Below are 18,328 nucleotides of genomic sequence, written 5' to 3'. Positions count from 1 at the left end.
GTTTTATCTATCTATATTATAAAAAATAATATATTATTACCACTATATTAATTTATTTATTTTTTTAAAAAAAATTAAATTAAATTAAATTAATTAAAATTTTTAAAATTAAAAATCAAACTATAATAAATAAAAAATTTAACTGAATTTTTAAATTAATTTAATTTAACCATTTTTTTTTTTGAAATACTGGTCTCCCAAACACCCCACAGTTCAAGACTTTTGAACTGTGACAGTGATGAAAGGGTAGAAAATAGTCGATTCTTGAACTGTGGAAGTGATGAAAGGGTAGAAAACAGTCGAACCCACAAACAAGGGAATACCCCAATTGATTTCAATTAGTGACAAAATCAATACAATGAATTACCTTAAATTTTTAGAACTTAATAGAATATTCATAATCATTAATTACGTTGAAAATCCTTTTCATTCATTGATCTGTTAATAAGTTTTAATCCATTTACCAGAAATAAATAAATAAAAGTGCTAATAATGACAAAATTTAAAACCCAAATAACAAATAGATTTTAACTTATGTAATATGATGTATATACTTGTAAAATTAATGTAAAAACTAAGATGTCAAACAGAATCAGAACTTAAGAACATTTAATGAATTTTCAAAATACAAAAGTAAAAAAATTGGCAAAACTCAAGGACCATTTTGTAAATCACCATCCAAATCAATATTAGTGAAATAGTAATCCACTCCACATTAAAGAGAAAAAAATAAAAATAAAAAAAGTAAAATCATTCACAACTGATATTACATAGCTTTACTTATTATAATAATTAAAATAAGATTCATATGTTCACATATCCGCCATTAATACAACCCCACCACTCATGAAATAAACATCCCTTGAATACAAGGAAGGAACCCTTTCTTTTCACAATATTGTTGTATAAAAATTACAATATTCAATCTTACAACATCTTCTCAAGCAAAGCATACTTGAAACATCAACCAACAAGTGAAATTCCAATACTGAAATAAGGAATCCAAATATTTATGCCGTTTAATTTAAACTTCCAGCCAATGTAGCTGTACAGTACAGAATGTAGACCAAAATACTGACCTCTCAGCTGCTCAGAAGAACCTTCTGAGGATCAAGTTGGCCACTACAGTAACTGGAAGGAACAGCTGAGAGTTCAAGTCTTCCTCTCCATTCTTCACCAGGTTTTAACGTAATAGACTTTTCGACAGCAGCAGCTTCCACACACAACATATGCTTGTATTCATCATCTCCAAAATCCACCATAGCCTTTGCCTTCTTATCCCATGGATTCCACACCACTGCTCACAAGGGAACGTGGAAGTATATGTAACAATCTACAAATTGTAGTTCTTTTAAACAACTCTAAAGAAGAGATATTTACGGCTGAGTTATAGAAGCGAAAGTCACTTTGTTCCCAAGCTTAGTCCCACTTCCTATGAAGCATCATTTTTCTATATCCCATTTCTCTAAAAGGTGATCTTAAGTCATCAAATCTGCTTCAATAGGCAAGGAACTCCATGTTTCACCTTTTTTACCGCTTACGGGTAATAAAATTGCTTTTTATTTCATATGAATGGAAGGGTCAAATGTTTACCTTATCACAAAAGCTACATAGGGCTCTAAATGCAATGGACAATATGAGTAATATTAGCAATATTATACCAGGGCTTAAATTCTACAAGCACTGCAAGTGTTCTGGATACACAATCCCAACTATGCTGTACAGTGTGGAAATTGTGAAAGCCAAAAATTGAATTTAAAGGGTTTTATATATGACTTCTAACAGACATAAAATGTGCTACTATATAATTTGTGAAAAGAACAGACAGGTTGCTCTGATCGTTTGTGGTCCAACCACGAACGCCTACCACCCTGTCCCATACTTATTGCAGGAAATATAGGAGCTTAACCCTCAAGTAGCAAAAATTGTTCCCAAAACAAAGTGACTCTTGTGCAAACAAAAAGAAGAGAGAATTACTATCAAGTTTCTTAATTTTTGGAAAATTTACTAGTTCGTCCTATTTTAAAATTACCCAATTAAAATATCCCTCTATTTATAAAATCAAACATTTTAACCCTTTTGTCAAAGAAATTGTTAGCTGCCTTAAATATTTATATTGCTTAACCCTTGTAATTTTAACTGTACTATTATTTAGTCATGTAATTTTAAATATTTATATTATTTAATCAAAGGCTAAAATAAGTTGGCTAACTGAATTTTTGACGAAATGGACTAAACAAATTGACTTTACAAAATACATGGGGATTTTAACCTAGTGATTTTGAAATAGGAATGAACTAGTAAATTTTCTAAAAATTTAGAAACCTAATAATAATTCTCCCTAGAAAGAACAAAGAGAAATGTCAATCTCACCAGCATCTGGAAGTCCATCCTTGCGTAGAACAAATGTTCTCTTCTTTTCATGATCCAGAATTGCTATCTTAGTAGGAGTGCTGAGGTATATCTTGTCAATCTGTATGATGGTAAAAGAATAGATTAAAACAACACACCACATTACTAAAAATAAAGGGGGGGAATTCTATCCTTGACTCACTTCTGATTCAAAAGTAATAGCATCCCCTTGCTCAGTAAAACGCTCCTTATTCTGTAGGTTGTCAAGATAATCCAGTGTCTCCAAGCCTTCAACCCGAACTTCACTGCAAAATAAGCAACTAAGCGAATTTAAAACCAATTTAAACCCATAAATGCCAAGGTAATATGTCACTCCAAAATCAAGTGGCATAATTAAAGAATAACTATAACCAGTTTTCCCCTATAAAATAGCATCATAGTAAAAGAAAAGATAGACAAAGATCTATCACAAAATTGTAGGCTAGACATATCTCTACAACTGGTAAATTCATAAGCTTAATCATAATGGACTGTAAACATCACAAATTTCAACCAGTCTAATTTTCAGTGTTCTATTTCAGATCTGGCAAGTGATCTTTGATGTCTCATTGATTAGCTGCACATGAGAGCACCATCTAGGCCACCAAGGTCAAGACATTAAAGGATTTGAAAAGGGGAAAAATTAGAAGGAAAGGGATTTCGTTGTGAATTTAGCATCAGATATAAGTTGGACAATTTCACTTGAGAAAACCACAGTAGGAGATTTATTCAATATGCCATGAAAACATAAATTTGTAATAAGGAAACCGTAATCCACAAAAAATAAATAATGAGGAAACCATAAAACAATGGAAACCTTGCTTAAATAAAGCTGCTAATAGATGAAACTTCTAAAGTTCAGATAGTACCACACTCAAGCCGACAACATATATGCAGATGCCACAAACATAAATAACAAATTCATAATGAAATGTAAATTTTAACTTCCAAAATGAGTCTAAACCACTCAAGATAACAAAATAAACACTTGAAACAAAATCCATGATTTCAGGAACTATTTTAGTACACAAATGTACTGCTAAATTATTTATAACCGGACCACACTATAATATTCCTAAAACTCCACCATGAATTTAATGTTTATTCCTAGATCAGTTCTCATGTCCAATAGATCCTCCTCAAGCTCCATGTTGATTCTCCATGAGCTACCAGACTTTGAAGCAATAATATCTGTAATTCCCTATTTAGTTGTCTAATTTGAGACATCTCAGGACGTCATATAGCAACCTCAATTTCATCGTGATAAATCTTGCACAATAAATGCACACATGCAATTGTTCCTCTTTGTCCAACACTTGAGGATATATAAGTTCCTGATAACTGGTCCCCCGTTGTAACAAGTAGGCCATTTTTTATTGTCATAATTTGAGCTAACACCTCAACTAAATTTGAGTGTATTTGTTTCATTCTATTCATCAACATTTTCTTTGAAAAACAATGGGCATTGCACTTGTTAGGAATAAAAGATAAAATTGGTGCACCTAACAAAGTTATTCAACCACAACAGTGAAATTAGCTGGCTTTCTCTGAGTATGATAACTCTTACACACCTTATACAGCATCATTACTCAATTCTCAAAACACATCTCTTGATGCAAGATCACATGCAAATTCTCGGTGACATCCATCATATCTCCCTCAGTGGTCAACATTGACATTCCAATTCTTTTTTTTTTTTTTTAATAATTGGCCTTTGTATACTCAAGACTATGAGCTTATGCTTGTTGATTCTGATTTTAAATTCCTTGTTATTTTTATGGATAGTTACTTTCTTGAGAATATTCATGGCAATTTTAACTTTATTCCAAAAGAATAAAAAGGATATTTTTGTATTTTGTCCCACATTGGAAACAAGAGAGAGCCGTCGTACAAGCTCAATCACCTAAGCATGATCTGAGATGTTCAATTCACATTAGCTGCTTCATTACATGGTTTTCAATAACATGACAGCATTAAAGGAACTTAAGGCAGGTGTTATTGACACCACTGTTAAAGGATTTTTTTAAATCGCAACTATGAAGGTCGTTAATGGCCGTTGCCATTCTATTTTTGGTTGAGAATCTTTGACCATTTTTCAATACATTTTTATGAAGCTAAGGGGAGCAAAAGGAATATTTTCAAGGGCAAAAAGTGTATTGGTTTATTCATTAAGCTCTTCTTCATTTTATCTCCAGGCATTTTGCCATTTTCTTTCAACTTTCTCCACAACTAAGTGAAATCCACCATTTTCGGACAAATTTTGAGCTTTTTTTTGTAAGAACTGCAAATATTATATATTTACCGAGAGATGATCAATAGACAAGGTGGTTTTGAAGTGAAGGAAAACATGGGGCAATTTCTTTTTGTTTTTCAATTTTTTCTAGCTATATTTTGAATCATTTTAGGTAAATACATTTAGAAAATAATATCAAAGAAAGTTTAGCCTTTAATATATATTTGTTAGCACAACTTTTGGCTTTTGCAAGATAAAATTCAAAGAAAAAAGTTGAGATTAACTCTTGATATTAACTCTTCATTAAGTTAAATAGTATGTTTAAAACCTAATTTTGAATTAACAATGGGATCTAAGAACAATGGACTTAAAATTCTTATTTGATATGTTTATGCTTATAATCTAGTTGTATATCTTAGTTTTCATTAAATATTTTAATATACATTTGTTTTATGAACATTGCTGATTTTTTACAAAAAATTGTGTAGCAACAAGCTATAACCATTACATTACCGCTGTTACAAGCTTATTTCCGTTACTCATGACCATGGCTATGCATGCGACTGTAACCCTGATTTAATACCATGGTTCCACACTTGCATGATCAATTTTGGTTCCAGTTAATTGTGTAGCAACATGGGCTGAATGAAGTGGACTAAAACCATATTGCAAGTCAAAACCGGACCACATAGGCTGGTCAACCAAAATTTTCAGTTCAGTTTTTTGGTTTCTTGAGCTCACCCCTTACTTGTATCCCAACAGAAAAACAATCATCATCCCAAGAAAGTGATTATACTGCTTTTTTCAGACCATATTCTTGCAGATGAGCCTGACGATGAGATAGTACACTGATGCAACTGATTTGTCTCGGAGGAGGGAGGGGTAAGCATTATCCATAATAACCAACACTTAGTTACAAGACCCCACAAGGCCACAACAAATTACAAAACGTCAACTTGGATATTAAAACTACCACTTTCTAGCCTAAGGAGATGCATTACAGAAACTAGCAAAGAAAAAACAAGCACAAGGACATCATAAGCATAGTTGTCAAATCAAGATTTGAATTGAAAACTAAAATTTTTCATTTTGAAAACCGAGAATAAAATCGATTATAAGATATCATAAAAAAAAATCTCAAAATTAATTAAAAATTATATACCTTTTTAAAAATAAGAAAAGCAATTTCGATCACACATTTTGATAAATATAGAATTATCATTTAGCTAATTAGAAGCATATTTTATAATGAAATAATACTCCCTCCATTCCATAATTTTTATTCACTTTGCTTTTTCACACATATTAAGAAAAATAATTTTTCTATTAACTTTCTAATTATACTCCTCTTAAAAATATTAAATTTTATTAAATACTATGAGATTTTTTTTAGTACACATTTAGAAAAATAACAATTAATGAGAGGTTATTTTGAAAATAAGATAAAATTGAAATAGGATTATAATAGTCAATTTATATGTTAACCATAAAGTAAAAAGAGTAAGTAGACAATAATTTTAGGATAACTTAAAAAAGAAATATAGACAAAAATTATGGGACGGAGGGAGTAAGTTCTTATTAGGTTATATAGTTTCAAATTATAAATTATAAACTCTATCAATATGCATGCGCTGAAACTCCCATTTAAAATCTATCAAATAACTAAACAATAAAAAAGGTAACAAGTTAAAGTGAAAAGTCAAAATATGCTAATACAAAATGTCATAATCTTGACAGCTATAATTAAAGAAGCAAATTAGTAACCAAAACAAAAAGAAAAATAAATAGGGAGAGTAAACAGAATGGAAGTGGAAGAAAAATAGACCGGTAAAAATAAAGTGAAATCTTAAATTTCGAAATTATAGGATCCAACAACCCTAAAAAAACCCGACTCAATCATATGATTCAATTCGATTTGAATCGATTCATTTCACCCAATTTACTATTGATTCTTCCTATTTAGTCACAAGTAAGTGCTTTGGCAATTCACCCCACAGATATGAATTCCTAAGATGGGGAATTAAATCAAATAATACGATTCAAACACAAAATCGTGCAATTCTATAATAGTGGTCATGACTACTCTATGAGCAACTTAGGAAGCAAACCAAGAACATGCACTACATTCAGAAGCTTCATATGCAAGAACCAAAATCTCCTATCGCCAGAAACAAACAAGAGTAGTACATCCACAGCAGTTTCAGATTCCATGAACTTACACAAGCAAATTAAATATATAACCATCCAGATATTTTGAGAATCATTACCAAGAAAAATATTCTGGAGATATTATGAAATGTTTTTTAGCCAACCAATTTCCTATAGTTAGAAGAACTGACAGCTAAAGGCCTATAATATTTATTACTGACACACTGATGTAAGGATATCATGAATCCCACATAAAAGAAAATGCATGGATAAACAACATAAGGGTAATGCTAAAACTGAACAGCAAATTACTCACAGCAAAACAGAATAGACCAAGATAATTTTTTTTTACCTGATATCTGAAACAGAGAAGTAAGTATGGTATGCAAATGTGAATGAAAATGGCTTTCCATCAGCATTGGTATTCCTGATGCGTGATGTCAGCATCAGATCTCCACCAGGTCCCAAAGCCACCCTCAAACGGAATTCGAAACTATAAGAGGAGAGAGAGATGATTAGAGGGGGGGAAAAGAGTATTAAGCAAGTTCATCCCACATAAAAAATTGTTATGAAGATTCAACAAGCTTTGATAATAAATAAAGTGATGAAAGAGATACAAGATATCTGGTACTTCACCTGTGAGGCCAGATCTTCAAATCTTCTTCAGTGGGCTTAAGGATCAAATCAATAAAAGCCTTATTAGAAGAAACTGTTGGAAAAGGAGGTGGGTCTGTGTCAATGCTCCAAAATCTATTCCTTGCAAAGCCATGCTGCTCAAGACCACCATGACTCCCGAACTGCATGCATAGACCAAGCTCTCTTCACAAAGATGAACTTGATCAAAATAAGCAAGAAGATTAAGGAATAAGTATATACTTGAGGAAAACATATTGGAATACCACCACGGATCGCCTTTGGAGGTTTAAATATAGCCTGCACAAATACATTCAACAAATTCAGTTCATGTGTATTATGGAAAACAAAAATACAATTAGATATGAGGTACAAAAAGAGGATTGTCCTAGTGCACAGGGCTTCATCTAGGTAGGGCCAGAAACATACAGAATTCCCTGTACATAGCAAGAAGGTTGGCTCTAACACTTAACTCCTAAGTATCAAGGGACCAACCTACAATTACAGCAAGGTTCACCCTCCCAAATGAAGAAACACAAATAAAAAGGGAAAGAACCATGAAGAAATCATGTCAGTAACTACAGTTAGCCTGTCTTATCATTTTTGCAAGGCAGCAATAAGAAAAAGAAAATCAACAGCAATAAAAGCATAAGATGCACATATATATATATATATGTATGCACAGGTAAGAGAGAGAAAGACAGATTGTGGTGTTTAGCATTGTTGTTTAAGCTATCATTCAAAAAAAAAAGCACCATATTATTTATTTTAAATCACATGCCATTAAATTTTCTTTCAAGTCAAAAGTGACATGTTTTAATCATAAATCTCTAAAAGTAGTGAAAGAATAGTTTTCTTTTTTCAAACCACTTTTTCTAGCATCAGTGTCCATTTACCAATATGGTTTGAGGGGCAAACTAAGTTTTGGGTTGGGGGACACCATTTTAAATGTTGGAAAAGCTATTTTTTGTTTTAGAGTTCTTATGACTTAAAACTTATCAAATTTAATTTTAAATCTTTTTTAATGCTCTCTAACTAATATATTTAAAAAGTGTTTTTCTCTGCCGCAGCACCAACAATAATGGCAACAAACCCTAAAACGAGAGCTTTTCCCAACACCAGTTTTCGCTACTCCAAAAAGCAATACCAAACAGTTAATCAATAGGCTCAAAAGATTCAGCAAAAAAAAAGGGCTCAAATGAATGGTAATTAACATGATATCAAGAGGAAAAGAACCACATATCCAACCTCCATATGCTTTCTTAAAAACCTAAAGATGAGAAAAAGAGCACAAGAGAGTGATCTTCTATATTTTTTAATCATATATGTTAACCTGCCATGGTAAAATGTACATTTTATCTAAATATTCTATCAAGATTTTTTAATCCCCCTTTCGCCTAACACAATATGTGTGCATGTGTATCTAACAATATTGGGTGTCAAGGATTTGAGTTCATGACAACTCAATGTAACCGAGAAATTATTTAAACTAAAAGCTCAAACTTGTATGCAAGGAATTCACAAATAGTTCTCTATCTCTCGCACACCCTCCACACACAAATGCCCATTGGCTTTGAATGTAAATAAGCACAAACTCATTTTACCTTGTGATAAATTTTCTTAATTAACATATGGGAGCGGCCAAAATTCAACTTCTAGACCTTTTGGTCTAAGAGACTAATACTATAATATGCTACGAAATAACTCAACCTAAAAGCTCAAGCTTGTAGGTGAAGGATCTAGAATAGTTTAATATTTGCTACTCACACTAGAACAGCCGTTTACCAAACTTGGATTTGGATAACATCTGCAATGGATAAACCATTAAACGTAAACATAATGGCCTATGGCAATGGTTTTTACTTTTTTTTTGAAAAATACAAAGTTCATGAAATAAAGAGATATTTAATATACAAATACATAATAAGTATAAAAACATCAAAATGAAGACAGTCCATTATTCTTAGACATCATTAGTGTTAATCAATTAAAAGCTAAAATAATGATATAGAGAGGAAAGAAATATTTTCTTTACAAATAAGCAAAAAAACAACAAAAAGAAAAGTAAATAACTCACATTTTACAAGATATAGATATAGAACTAGAAGGATACTGGATGACCTTAGCTCAAAAGAGAAGAATTGAAAAATATGTAGAAAAAATAGTTCAGAAAGAAATTCAAGAAAGAATGTGAGACAAAGTAGTGAAGAACTCTAAAGATAAAAAAATAAAAATAAATAAAGAAGAAGAAGAAGCACCAAGAGTTAGCTATTCCAAAAGGCTTAAACATATAAGCAAGGTTACTGACTATTACAATTCTTTAACAGAAAATAACGGCCGTTATTGTTAGGTAACACCATAACAGGAACTTTTTTTAAAACATTTGAATAACAGCGTCATGATGATGAGAAAGCCAAAAGAAAACTGTAAACAATGACCATTACATTACGCAACAGCCATTATCTGATAGATCAATTGCAACAAACATCTTTTTTTCCCCTCAACTTCATGTCAAACTAATAACGAAAATGAAAAGAATAACAGAGCAAATATATAAACATACCTACCAATTAAACAGCTCAATTCAAAAAATTATCATACATAACATGCTCTATAATACCAAGAAGAGTGGACAATCACACCAACAAAAACCTGAAGAAAGTGAGGTTAAGGGTACTGCTTGATTAAGTGAAGACATCACTAACCATAATAATTGAACTCTTCTATTTATTAGGAACAAGGATAACAAATTTTCTTTCAGAAAAAACTTTACACCATCAATTGTCTAGGTGATATCAAAATCTATTAAATAGATTGTTAAATTTTGACAGGCTATGCTTGCACATGTACGAGTTTGCATAGAGTAGCACTGCCAATACTTAGAACCTTTCAAGGTAACTACTACATGCAAATATTTCTATACCTATTCACGTCTCTCTTACTAATTTGTTGCACACAAAAGCTAACGATGGGAACCACCATGTAGAACACCAGTTGGAAGAACTACAACTGAAAATTATCCACATGCATGTTAATTCTTCCTTTTTCTTTTAATCTCTTCCATTTCGTCTTGGTATAACAAACCTCATAAATAGCAATCGTATATTGCAATCACTTGTAGATAATCTTTATGAGACATACAATCACAAGAACCAGCCATTAACTACAGATGATAACTAAACAAACCGATTTTTGGGTTCAAAGCCAAGTAAATAGATCTAGCAGATTCACAGAAAATGTTAGAAGAGTGTGTGAATCAAAGAATGCATAGTACACTTATTACCAGCAAATAAATGTTTTCCCAATGCATCAACCCATAAAACAAACAAAGTTACACTATTTCTAACTCTCACAGGTTCGATCACTTAAAGTTAACAAGGAATAAATAAAACACAAAAAGAGAACAATACTTTAGAAGAGTGTATTAATTGCACTCACAAGCATCAAAAAATAAAAACACTTCCGTACATGTGAATGAAGTTTCAGTAAGGCATGTATTATAGGAAGTGTATCAAAAGTTTGCTAACAAACCTAAAAATATAAACATGTACATAATTATGAATCAACAGGAGTAACTATATTATTAAGACGCACCTTACTGCTAACAAAAAGCAACTCCTCCCCATGGTCATTTTTCCAAGATGTTACATGACCACCATACAAGTATACCTGGAGAAACAAAGTGTAAGTAAATACGAACAAAAATAATAACTTTGATTCCAGAAAATAATAGGGCTTGTGACTTTCAGCCTAAATTATAGAAACAAAAGATGTATACAAAAACAATATGATAAAAGGAGAAGACAAAACAATAAAACCATGGCTTTCAAATGCTAATCTAACTGACAAGGTTGCTTCAATTTTCTTAGACATCAATAATAAAAACTGGTCTAAATCAAGTTTCCCTTATTTCAATACATGATCACGAAGAAAAATTAGCTGTAATCACAGTTTTAATGTCCACTATGCAGGAAATAGTCCACCTTCATCCTTGGAAATATCTAAAAAAGATTTAAACATCAACTACATTGTAGAACAAGTGAACAACAAACTTTCAAAAACAAGATTACCCAAAATCTATGATAAAATAATCATCTTATACAAATTAGAGCTAAAACACAGTCAGAAACTAATGTTTGTGGATTCACAATCCACTGCCTTGATCCACAAGGCTACATCTGCCCCTACCCCCAGTTTCAGTCTCTATCTACTATCAGACCCTTTTTCAGCATATATGACAAAAAGAATTAGCAATAACAAAGTTCAATTAAGTTGAAAATAAAGGGCTTAAATTCATAACTTCGATTTTTTTTTAAAACTTCTTCACCTCTTTACTTTACCAAGGTACCCATATTGGATGAGGATACAGATATGGTGCTGATACTTCACATTAGTTAAACACATTCAATGCTCCAACAAAAGTGATATAATGCCAATTCAACTTCAAATTTTCCATTAATTCATAGGAGAGAATTAGGTTTTTCTTCCCTATAGGCAATGCATAATGCCAATTTCATTTGCCCCTACCCCAGGTTTCAGTCTCTATCTACGATCAGACCCTTTTTCAGCACATAAGACAAAAAGAATTCAATCATTAGCAATAAAAAAGTTCAATTAAGTTGAAAAAAACAAAAAAGCTTAAATTCATAACTTCTTCAATTTTTTTTTTAAACTTCTTCACCTCTTTACTTTACCAAGGTAACCATATTGGATAAGGATACAGATATGGTGCTGATACTTCACATTAGTTAAACACATTCAATCCTCCAACAAAAGTGATATATTGCAAAATTCAACTTCAAATTTTCCATTAATTCATAGGAGAGTATTAGGTTTTTTTTCCCTATAGGCAATGCATAATGCCAATTTCATTTCTTCATTCAAATGAACAAAAAAGAATAACTCCTATCCATCTGAAATCCTTCTGAATGCACATCAATCTAATGATTGACTAGAGTTGAGACTTAATACCATCTAAAGAAAAATAATTATTTAAGTTCAATCATAAGGACTGGGTTTAACGGAAACAAATGGCGATACAGGAAACTCAATATTTCCAAAATAAGTAAGAAGTAAAATTCAACAAGAAAGCTCCATAAGCTGCCCAGAAGAAGCGACTTATGTTCAAACCATGATTTCAATAACTCTTAGCACTAAATCTGAACGAACTCTTTATTGACAAAATTAAAACCAGTTTTAGTGTATATCCCACCAAGTAAACTTCTGGATTATTACATTGCAAGCAGTGATACATTCCATCAAAGATTGCAATTGCTAAAGTAAAAAAGAAAAAAGCACCAAAGAACAAAAAACTTTAATTTGAAAAAAAATATACTGATTATTAACGTATTCAATGTTATTTGACCATCACCCATAACATAAAACCAATAGTTACAGAGAAATAGAAGCATAAGTTTAGCAGCTATAACCTAGGTTTCCTTCACCCTAATTCTTACCCCGCATCCAGACAAAGGGCATATGATAAGTAAATACAATTCCTTGAAAAGATCTAATCTGGGTATATTCATAATCAGAAGCCAATTAAAGAGCAAAAGGAATTAGATCCTAGGAATCCAAAATCAGGGAAGTGATAATAACGAAACAACGCGTCGTAAAGAAGGTACCTCAGCAGAACTGCCACGAGATTCACGAAGAACAACTTTGTCGAGACCATTGATACCTTTACACAGCTCGACTGGTACCCTATCGCTGCCCGTAGCCATAAGTAAAGTGTCTCGGCCAAAGCTTCTTCTCCCTACGGAGTAAAATCAGGATACAAATCTGTGAAACCTTGTAAGTATGCAAATCACTCTCTGGCTCTGAGTGTGAATTTGATGATTCAATTAATTACTGTGTTTGTGAAATTTCGATTTTGTTTTCTTGTTTCCACTTCCCAAGCTCAGTGCTGAATGCTGATATTGCTTGTTAGGGTTTATAAATATATAATATTTTATTATTTTAATTGAAGAAAAAGACAAAAAGCAATGAAACTTAGATTTAGATTTCCAAAAACATAATTAAAGATAACTAAATTTTAATTTTATTGATAATAATATATTATTTTTAATAATATAAAAAAATTAAATTATATTAAATTTAAAATATTTTAATTAAATTTTAAAATATTAAAAATAAAATATAAAAAGAATTTATATAAATTTAATTTAATTGATTTAATTTAATTTAATTTTTTATTAAAATTAATTTAATTTAATTTTAATAAATATTAAAATTTTAATTTTTAATTTATTTAATTTAATTTAATTTTAAATCCAATCGATTAAATATTCGCTTCTACTTTGCAATATTTTCACTTTCCACTTTAATATTTTTGAAACCACTATCCGAAGCTAGTTTCAAACTTTCCAAGATAGTCCAAAGTTCTGCTGCTAGCCGTAGTACACCCAAAAGAGGAAATGAACCCTCCACGTTATTGACCTGTACAGTCTCGAAGTAAACCACCGCTGAAGGCTGAGTTTGTAGTTTGGTCTAAGGAACCGTTTGTTTTCAATTTGAGTACGTCATTAAAGGGACAGCTCCAATAAACCCACCTGACCTCTCGACCTCTTTATAATGAGAGACATTTCATCGAACACTTGCTGGGCATTTTCAATTCTTATGGCGAAATTAACAATATGGTGTTTCAAATTTCCACCACCTATGTAATTGTAAATCCTTATTTTTTTTATTAAGGTACATGCATATTTGAAATAGTGAGTCCAATAATAAAAATTGCATTAAAATTTTGACAAACTTAAAATTAATTTTTTACATCAAAATACTGACACTTAAAATTTTCTTTTTAATTTTAGTTTTATTTAAAATTTTAGTATTAATTTTAACTCATCGTCAACTTGAAATTAAAAATTGCTGATGTGGTAATTAACATAGCATAAATATTTAATATTTTATTTAATATTACTAACGTGTCTAAAAGTGTAATAATAAATAATTTAAAATTTTTGATATTTGTTAATTATAATCTAATTTTAAATTATTATAATTATAGTCAATTCACTAATTTTTACCTAAATTATTTAAAATTAATAAATATTAATATTTTTTTACTTAGTACAATAAAAAACTAATATATTTATTTATTTTACTCTATATAATTTATAAAATTTTTTCTCTTTTTATCTCTCATATTATATTTTTAATATATTTATAAATATTATTTGTGAAATATATATAATATTTTAAAATTAAAAATATTATATCATTTAAAGCAGTGTTTGAGATAATTTTTTTACTCTTTCTCAAATTATTTTTTTCTTAATATTTAAGTGACCATGCATAAATAATATTTTTAAAATATGAAATATTTCTTGAGTTTCAGTATAAACTGTAATTCTGTAAAAGGAAATTAATTTCTGTAGTAGCATAAAAATATCAAAGTAGATGTATATAACTGCCTTAATATTTTTACTTTTTTTTATTCTCTAAACAAATAGTAGAAATAATATACTTTTTATTATGGCTAGTTATTTAGTATTATTTATTATATTTTATATATATACTTTTTTCAGAAATATTGTCTGCGGCAATAACTATGATAATTTTAAAAACAATAAACCGGCACAACCCAGATAGGGATTAGTCTTTACCCTAAATAAGTTTCAACTTGTACTTAATTGTATAGACCACCTATGCACCACTTGAAATACTTATACTTTAATACTTACTAGAAGAATGAGGAGAAATTGTAACTATCGGTTAATATATGTTTTATCCGGAAAGAAAATATAATTGATCAGAGATATTATATTAAAATTGATTTGTACCGATATAAATAATTCATTACGTGAAAAATTATATTTACTTATATATTGATGTAGCTAGAAAATAGAGTTATACTGTGATTGGCTAGACCTGTAAGAAAGAGAATGTGAGATGGTGATGGGTGTCAACGGCAGTCACTTCAACGCTCAAGTCAGTATATTGGAGAGAGTGAATGTAATGAATTGCTTAGAACTTTGGTGTAATAGAATAACGCACATTTACCTCTGTGATTCTTCTTCTTTTATATTGTAAGAAAGTGGAGATAAATATAGCATTTTCTGATAATCCAGCGATGATGTGACCGACTGCTTGATAAGAGATATAACTAGCTAATAGGTTGGTGATCTCGCGATTACAAGTGTGATAGGGATACGCTAGATTGTACCTGATAACAGTAACTTTGTATCGAGACTCAACCCATTCAGGGGAGAATGAGTCTTGGTGATGAACCGGGTGTTAAGGTGTCCGGGTCTTTCTTTCCTCAGGCAAAACTATGTTACTTACTTATCGAGTCCTTGCCATGTGGACCTATTTATGTGGTAACAGCTCATAGCTTACTTTCGATGATTGTTATATAGCATCAAAGGTCTCTCGCTGGTCTTCGATTCTTCAGGTTCGAAGGTGACGATTTGTCTTTTCGGCTTGGGACACGTGGCATGATTTGGCTGGTCTTTACTGTTTGCATCATTTTTCCTGCCTTTGATTATGACGGTTGTCTTATTTCTCGAGCCATCTTTAAAACTTTGCCGACTATGCTACTGTATAAGAACCCTCCTTTCTCTTCCTTTGTTTACGACCGTCATCTATGGAAAAAACGAATGGAAGCATTTTCTTTTCTTTTCCTAAGGATAACTAGATCCGTATGGAGGATAACATCATGGTCTACGAAGAGCAGATGAAGGCGGGTCTTCATAAAGAGACAAGCACATTGCTCAGCTTTGTGTATTGGCTGAGGACTATAACCAATCCGACTATGATAGCTTTTCAGTGCCACGACCCCTGGGAGGGGGTTGGATTGTGCAAGTTTGATTATGAGGGCTAGGCTGGGAAAACAGTTAGAGAAAATGGTCACCTTTAGGTGGTGTTTCCTAGACATATGACATCTTCCCAGAGGATGAGGTCAAGTGAAAGGCTGAGGAGAACCCTACTAACCAGGTCTCTACTAATGACGTAATAGATATTTTAGAAAACTCTTATATAATAGAGACTTGCAAGGGATATTGAAGTCCTCCTTCTCCCTTTGTGATCTTTTATAATGAAAATACATATTTTGCATATCTAGTCTTAGATGTTTGTTTGTTACGTGTGCACCCTTGTTGCTACCAACGATTTAAATAATTAGCCAATGGGCCTCCTCCCAAGCAAACTGTGAATATGGTGACTGCCATTTTTTGCCCAAAGAAGGGGACTAACGCCCATTCACTTTCCAGGGCTTAATGCTAGTTAACAATCATACAATAATTTAGAGAATTTTTGCAAAACAGGATTAATACCTAAGCATGTGGCCTGGCGGGCTCCTGCCTTCTAATCATAAAATGCCTTGGAAAAATTTTGCAATAAGGGACTTTCACTCGGTCACTCGTCTTAAGACTTGGTCATAAGATTCTCCTCCTCGACATTAATCTTTGACACCTTCGCCTTTTGGGGATTGGTATACCCACCTTGTGGCCTGGCATAAATGACTTGTTTGGCGAGACCAACGCCTAGATTATGGTTTGGCAGAACCTGTCTTATGACCTGACCTGATTAAACTCACCTTATGGCCTTGTTTAGTGGGACCAATGCCCATATTGTGATCTTGTGGCACCCGCCTTATGACCTAGCCTAGCAGAACCCGTCTTGTGGCCTTGTTTAGTGGGACCAATGGCTAGATTGTGGCCTGGAGGAACCTGCCTTATGACCTGACTTTGTGGAACCTGCCTTGTGGCCTTGTTTAGTAGGACCAACACCCAGATTGTGGTCTGGCAGAACCCATCTTGTGACCTAGCCTAGCAGAACCCGCGTTGTGGCCTTATTTAGTGGGACCAACACCCAGATTGTGGTCTGGTGGAATCCGCCTTGTGACCTCGCTTGACAGAACCCGCCTTGTGGCCTCTTGTTGTCTCAAACTTTTTGAGGAAGACAATCCTATCATTCCTTGTCACTAAAGAATACAACATGTAAAAAAATATATCGTTAACTTGTTATTGATAAAATTTTCTCAGATTATAGATATTCCAAGAATGGGGAATGACTTGACCATCTAGCTTGGCTAGCTTATAAGACCTGGGGGAATGACCTTCGAGACCCTAAACGGTCCTTTTCAGTTCTCGCCCAACTTACCAGACTCGGCACTGCCATTTATTACATCTGTTCTTTTAAGGACTAGGTCCCCAACATTAAAAGCATGCGGCTTAACCTTACTGTTAAACATTCTGGACATCTTATTTCTGTAAACTACCATTCTAATTGAGGCCTTTTCTTGTAGGAATTTGGCTTGGTCCAAATTGAATTGCATTTCTTCAGGATTTTCTGAAATCTCAAGGTGTTGTGTCCTGAAGCTACTTACTTGGATTTCTACGGGGATGACTTCCTCGACCTTATACACAAGAGAAAAGGGCATTTTTCCTATAGTTGTCCTGAGGGTGGTCCTGTATGCCCACAGTATGTGAGGTAACTCCTCGGGCCAGTTGCCCTCAGTTTGATTGGGCCTTTTTTTTAGCCCTTGTATAATGGTCCTGTTTGTCACCTCAGTCATTCCATTGGTCTATGGGTGATAGGCTGAGCTGAACCTCAAGTCAATTTCCTATTTCTTATAGAAGTCTTTAAACCTGGAGCTTGCAAACTGAGTTTCATTATCAGTGATCACTATCTTTGAGATTCCGAATCGAGTGAAGATGTTTTTGCTGATGAAGGAGATTGCTTGTTGGGTAGTGATGGATGGTACTGTCTCAGCCTTGGTCCACTTACTGAAATGATCTACTACCACGATTACAAACTTCTTTGACCCGGATGCCTTAGAGAACGGGCCAAGGATATCTATCCCTCACTAAAAGAAGGGTTAAGAGCTTCCAATTGCTGCTTGCATTTCTCCCAGAGTCCTTGGGATGTTTGCATGTACTTGACATCTTTGACACTTTTTGGATGAGCTACTTCGCATCT

General features: G+C 32.4%; 1 protein-coding gene across 2 annotated transcripts; it reads right to left on the bottom strand.

Moving 5' to 3' along the window:
- Positions 1-750: 750 nt before the first annotated feature.
- Positions 751-13,325, bottom strand: LOC110618036 (putative glucose-6-phosphate 1-epimerase). 2 transcript variants are annotated; one of them, XM_043957526.1, is made up of 9 exons: positions 13,030-13,325; positions 11,000-11,074; positions 7,649-7,705; positions 7,409-7,569; positions 7,125-7,265; positions 2,555-2,657; positions 2,374-2,473; positions 1,080-1,297; positions 751-988 (listed from the first exon to the last, which is right to left on the bottom strand). In XM_043957526.1, the coding sequence occupies exons 1-8, from the start codon at positions 13,126-13,128 to the stop codon at positions 1,083-1,085; spliced, it is 951 nt and encodes a 316-aa protein (XP_043813461.1). In that variant the 5' UTR covers positions 13,129-13,325; the 3' UTR covers positions 751-988; positions 1,080-1,082. The 2 variants fall into 2 exon arrangements, with proteins under 2 accessions (XP_043813461.1, XP_021616738.1); XM_021761046.2 differs by having other exon boundaries at positions 751-1,297.
- Between the last annotated feature and the right edge of the window lie 5,003 nt (positions 13,326-18,328).

Source organism: Manihot esculenta, chromosome 6 (genome assembly GCF_001659605.2).
Source record: "Manihot esculenta cultivar AM560-2 chromosome 6, M.esculenta_v8, whole genome shotgun sequence".
Lineage (NCBI taxonomy): Eukaryota > Viridiplantae > Streptophyta > Magnoliopsida > Malpighiales > Euphorbiaceae > Manihot > Manihot esculenta.
This window is presented reverse-complemented; position numbering and strand designations above follow the sequence as displayed.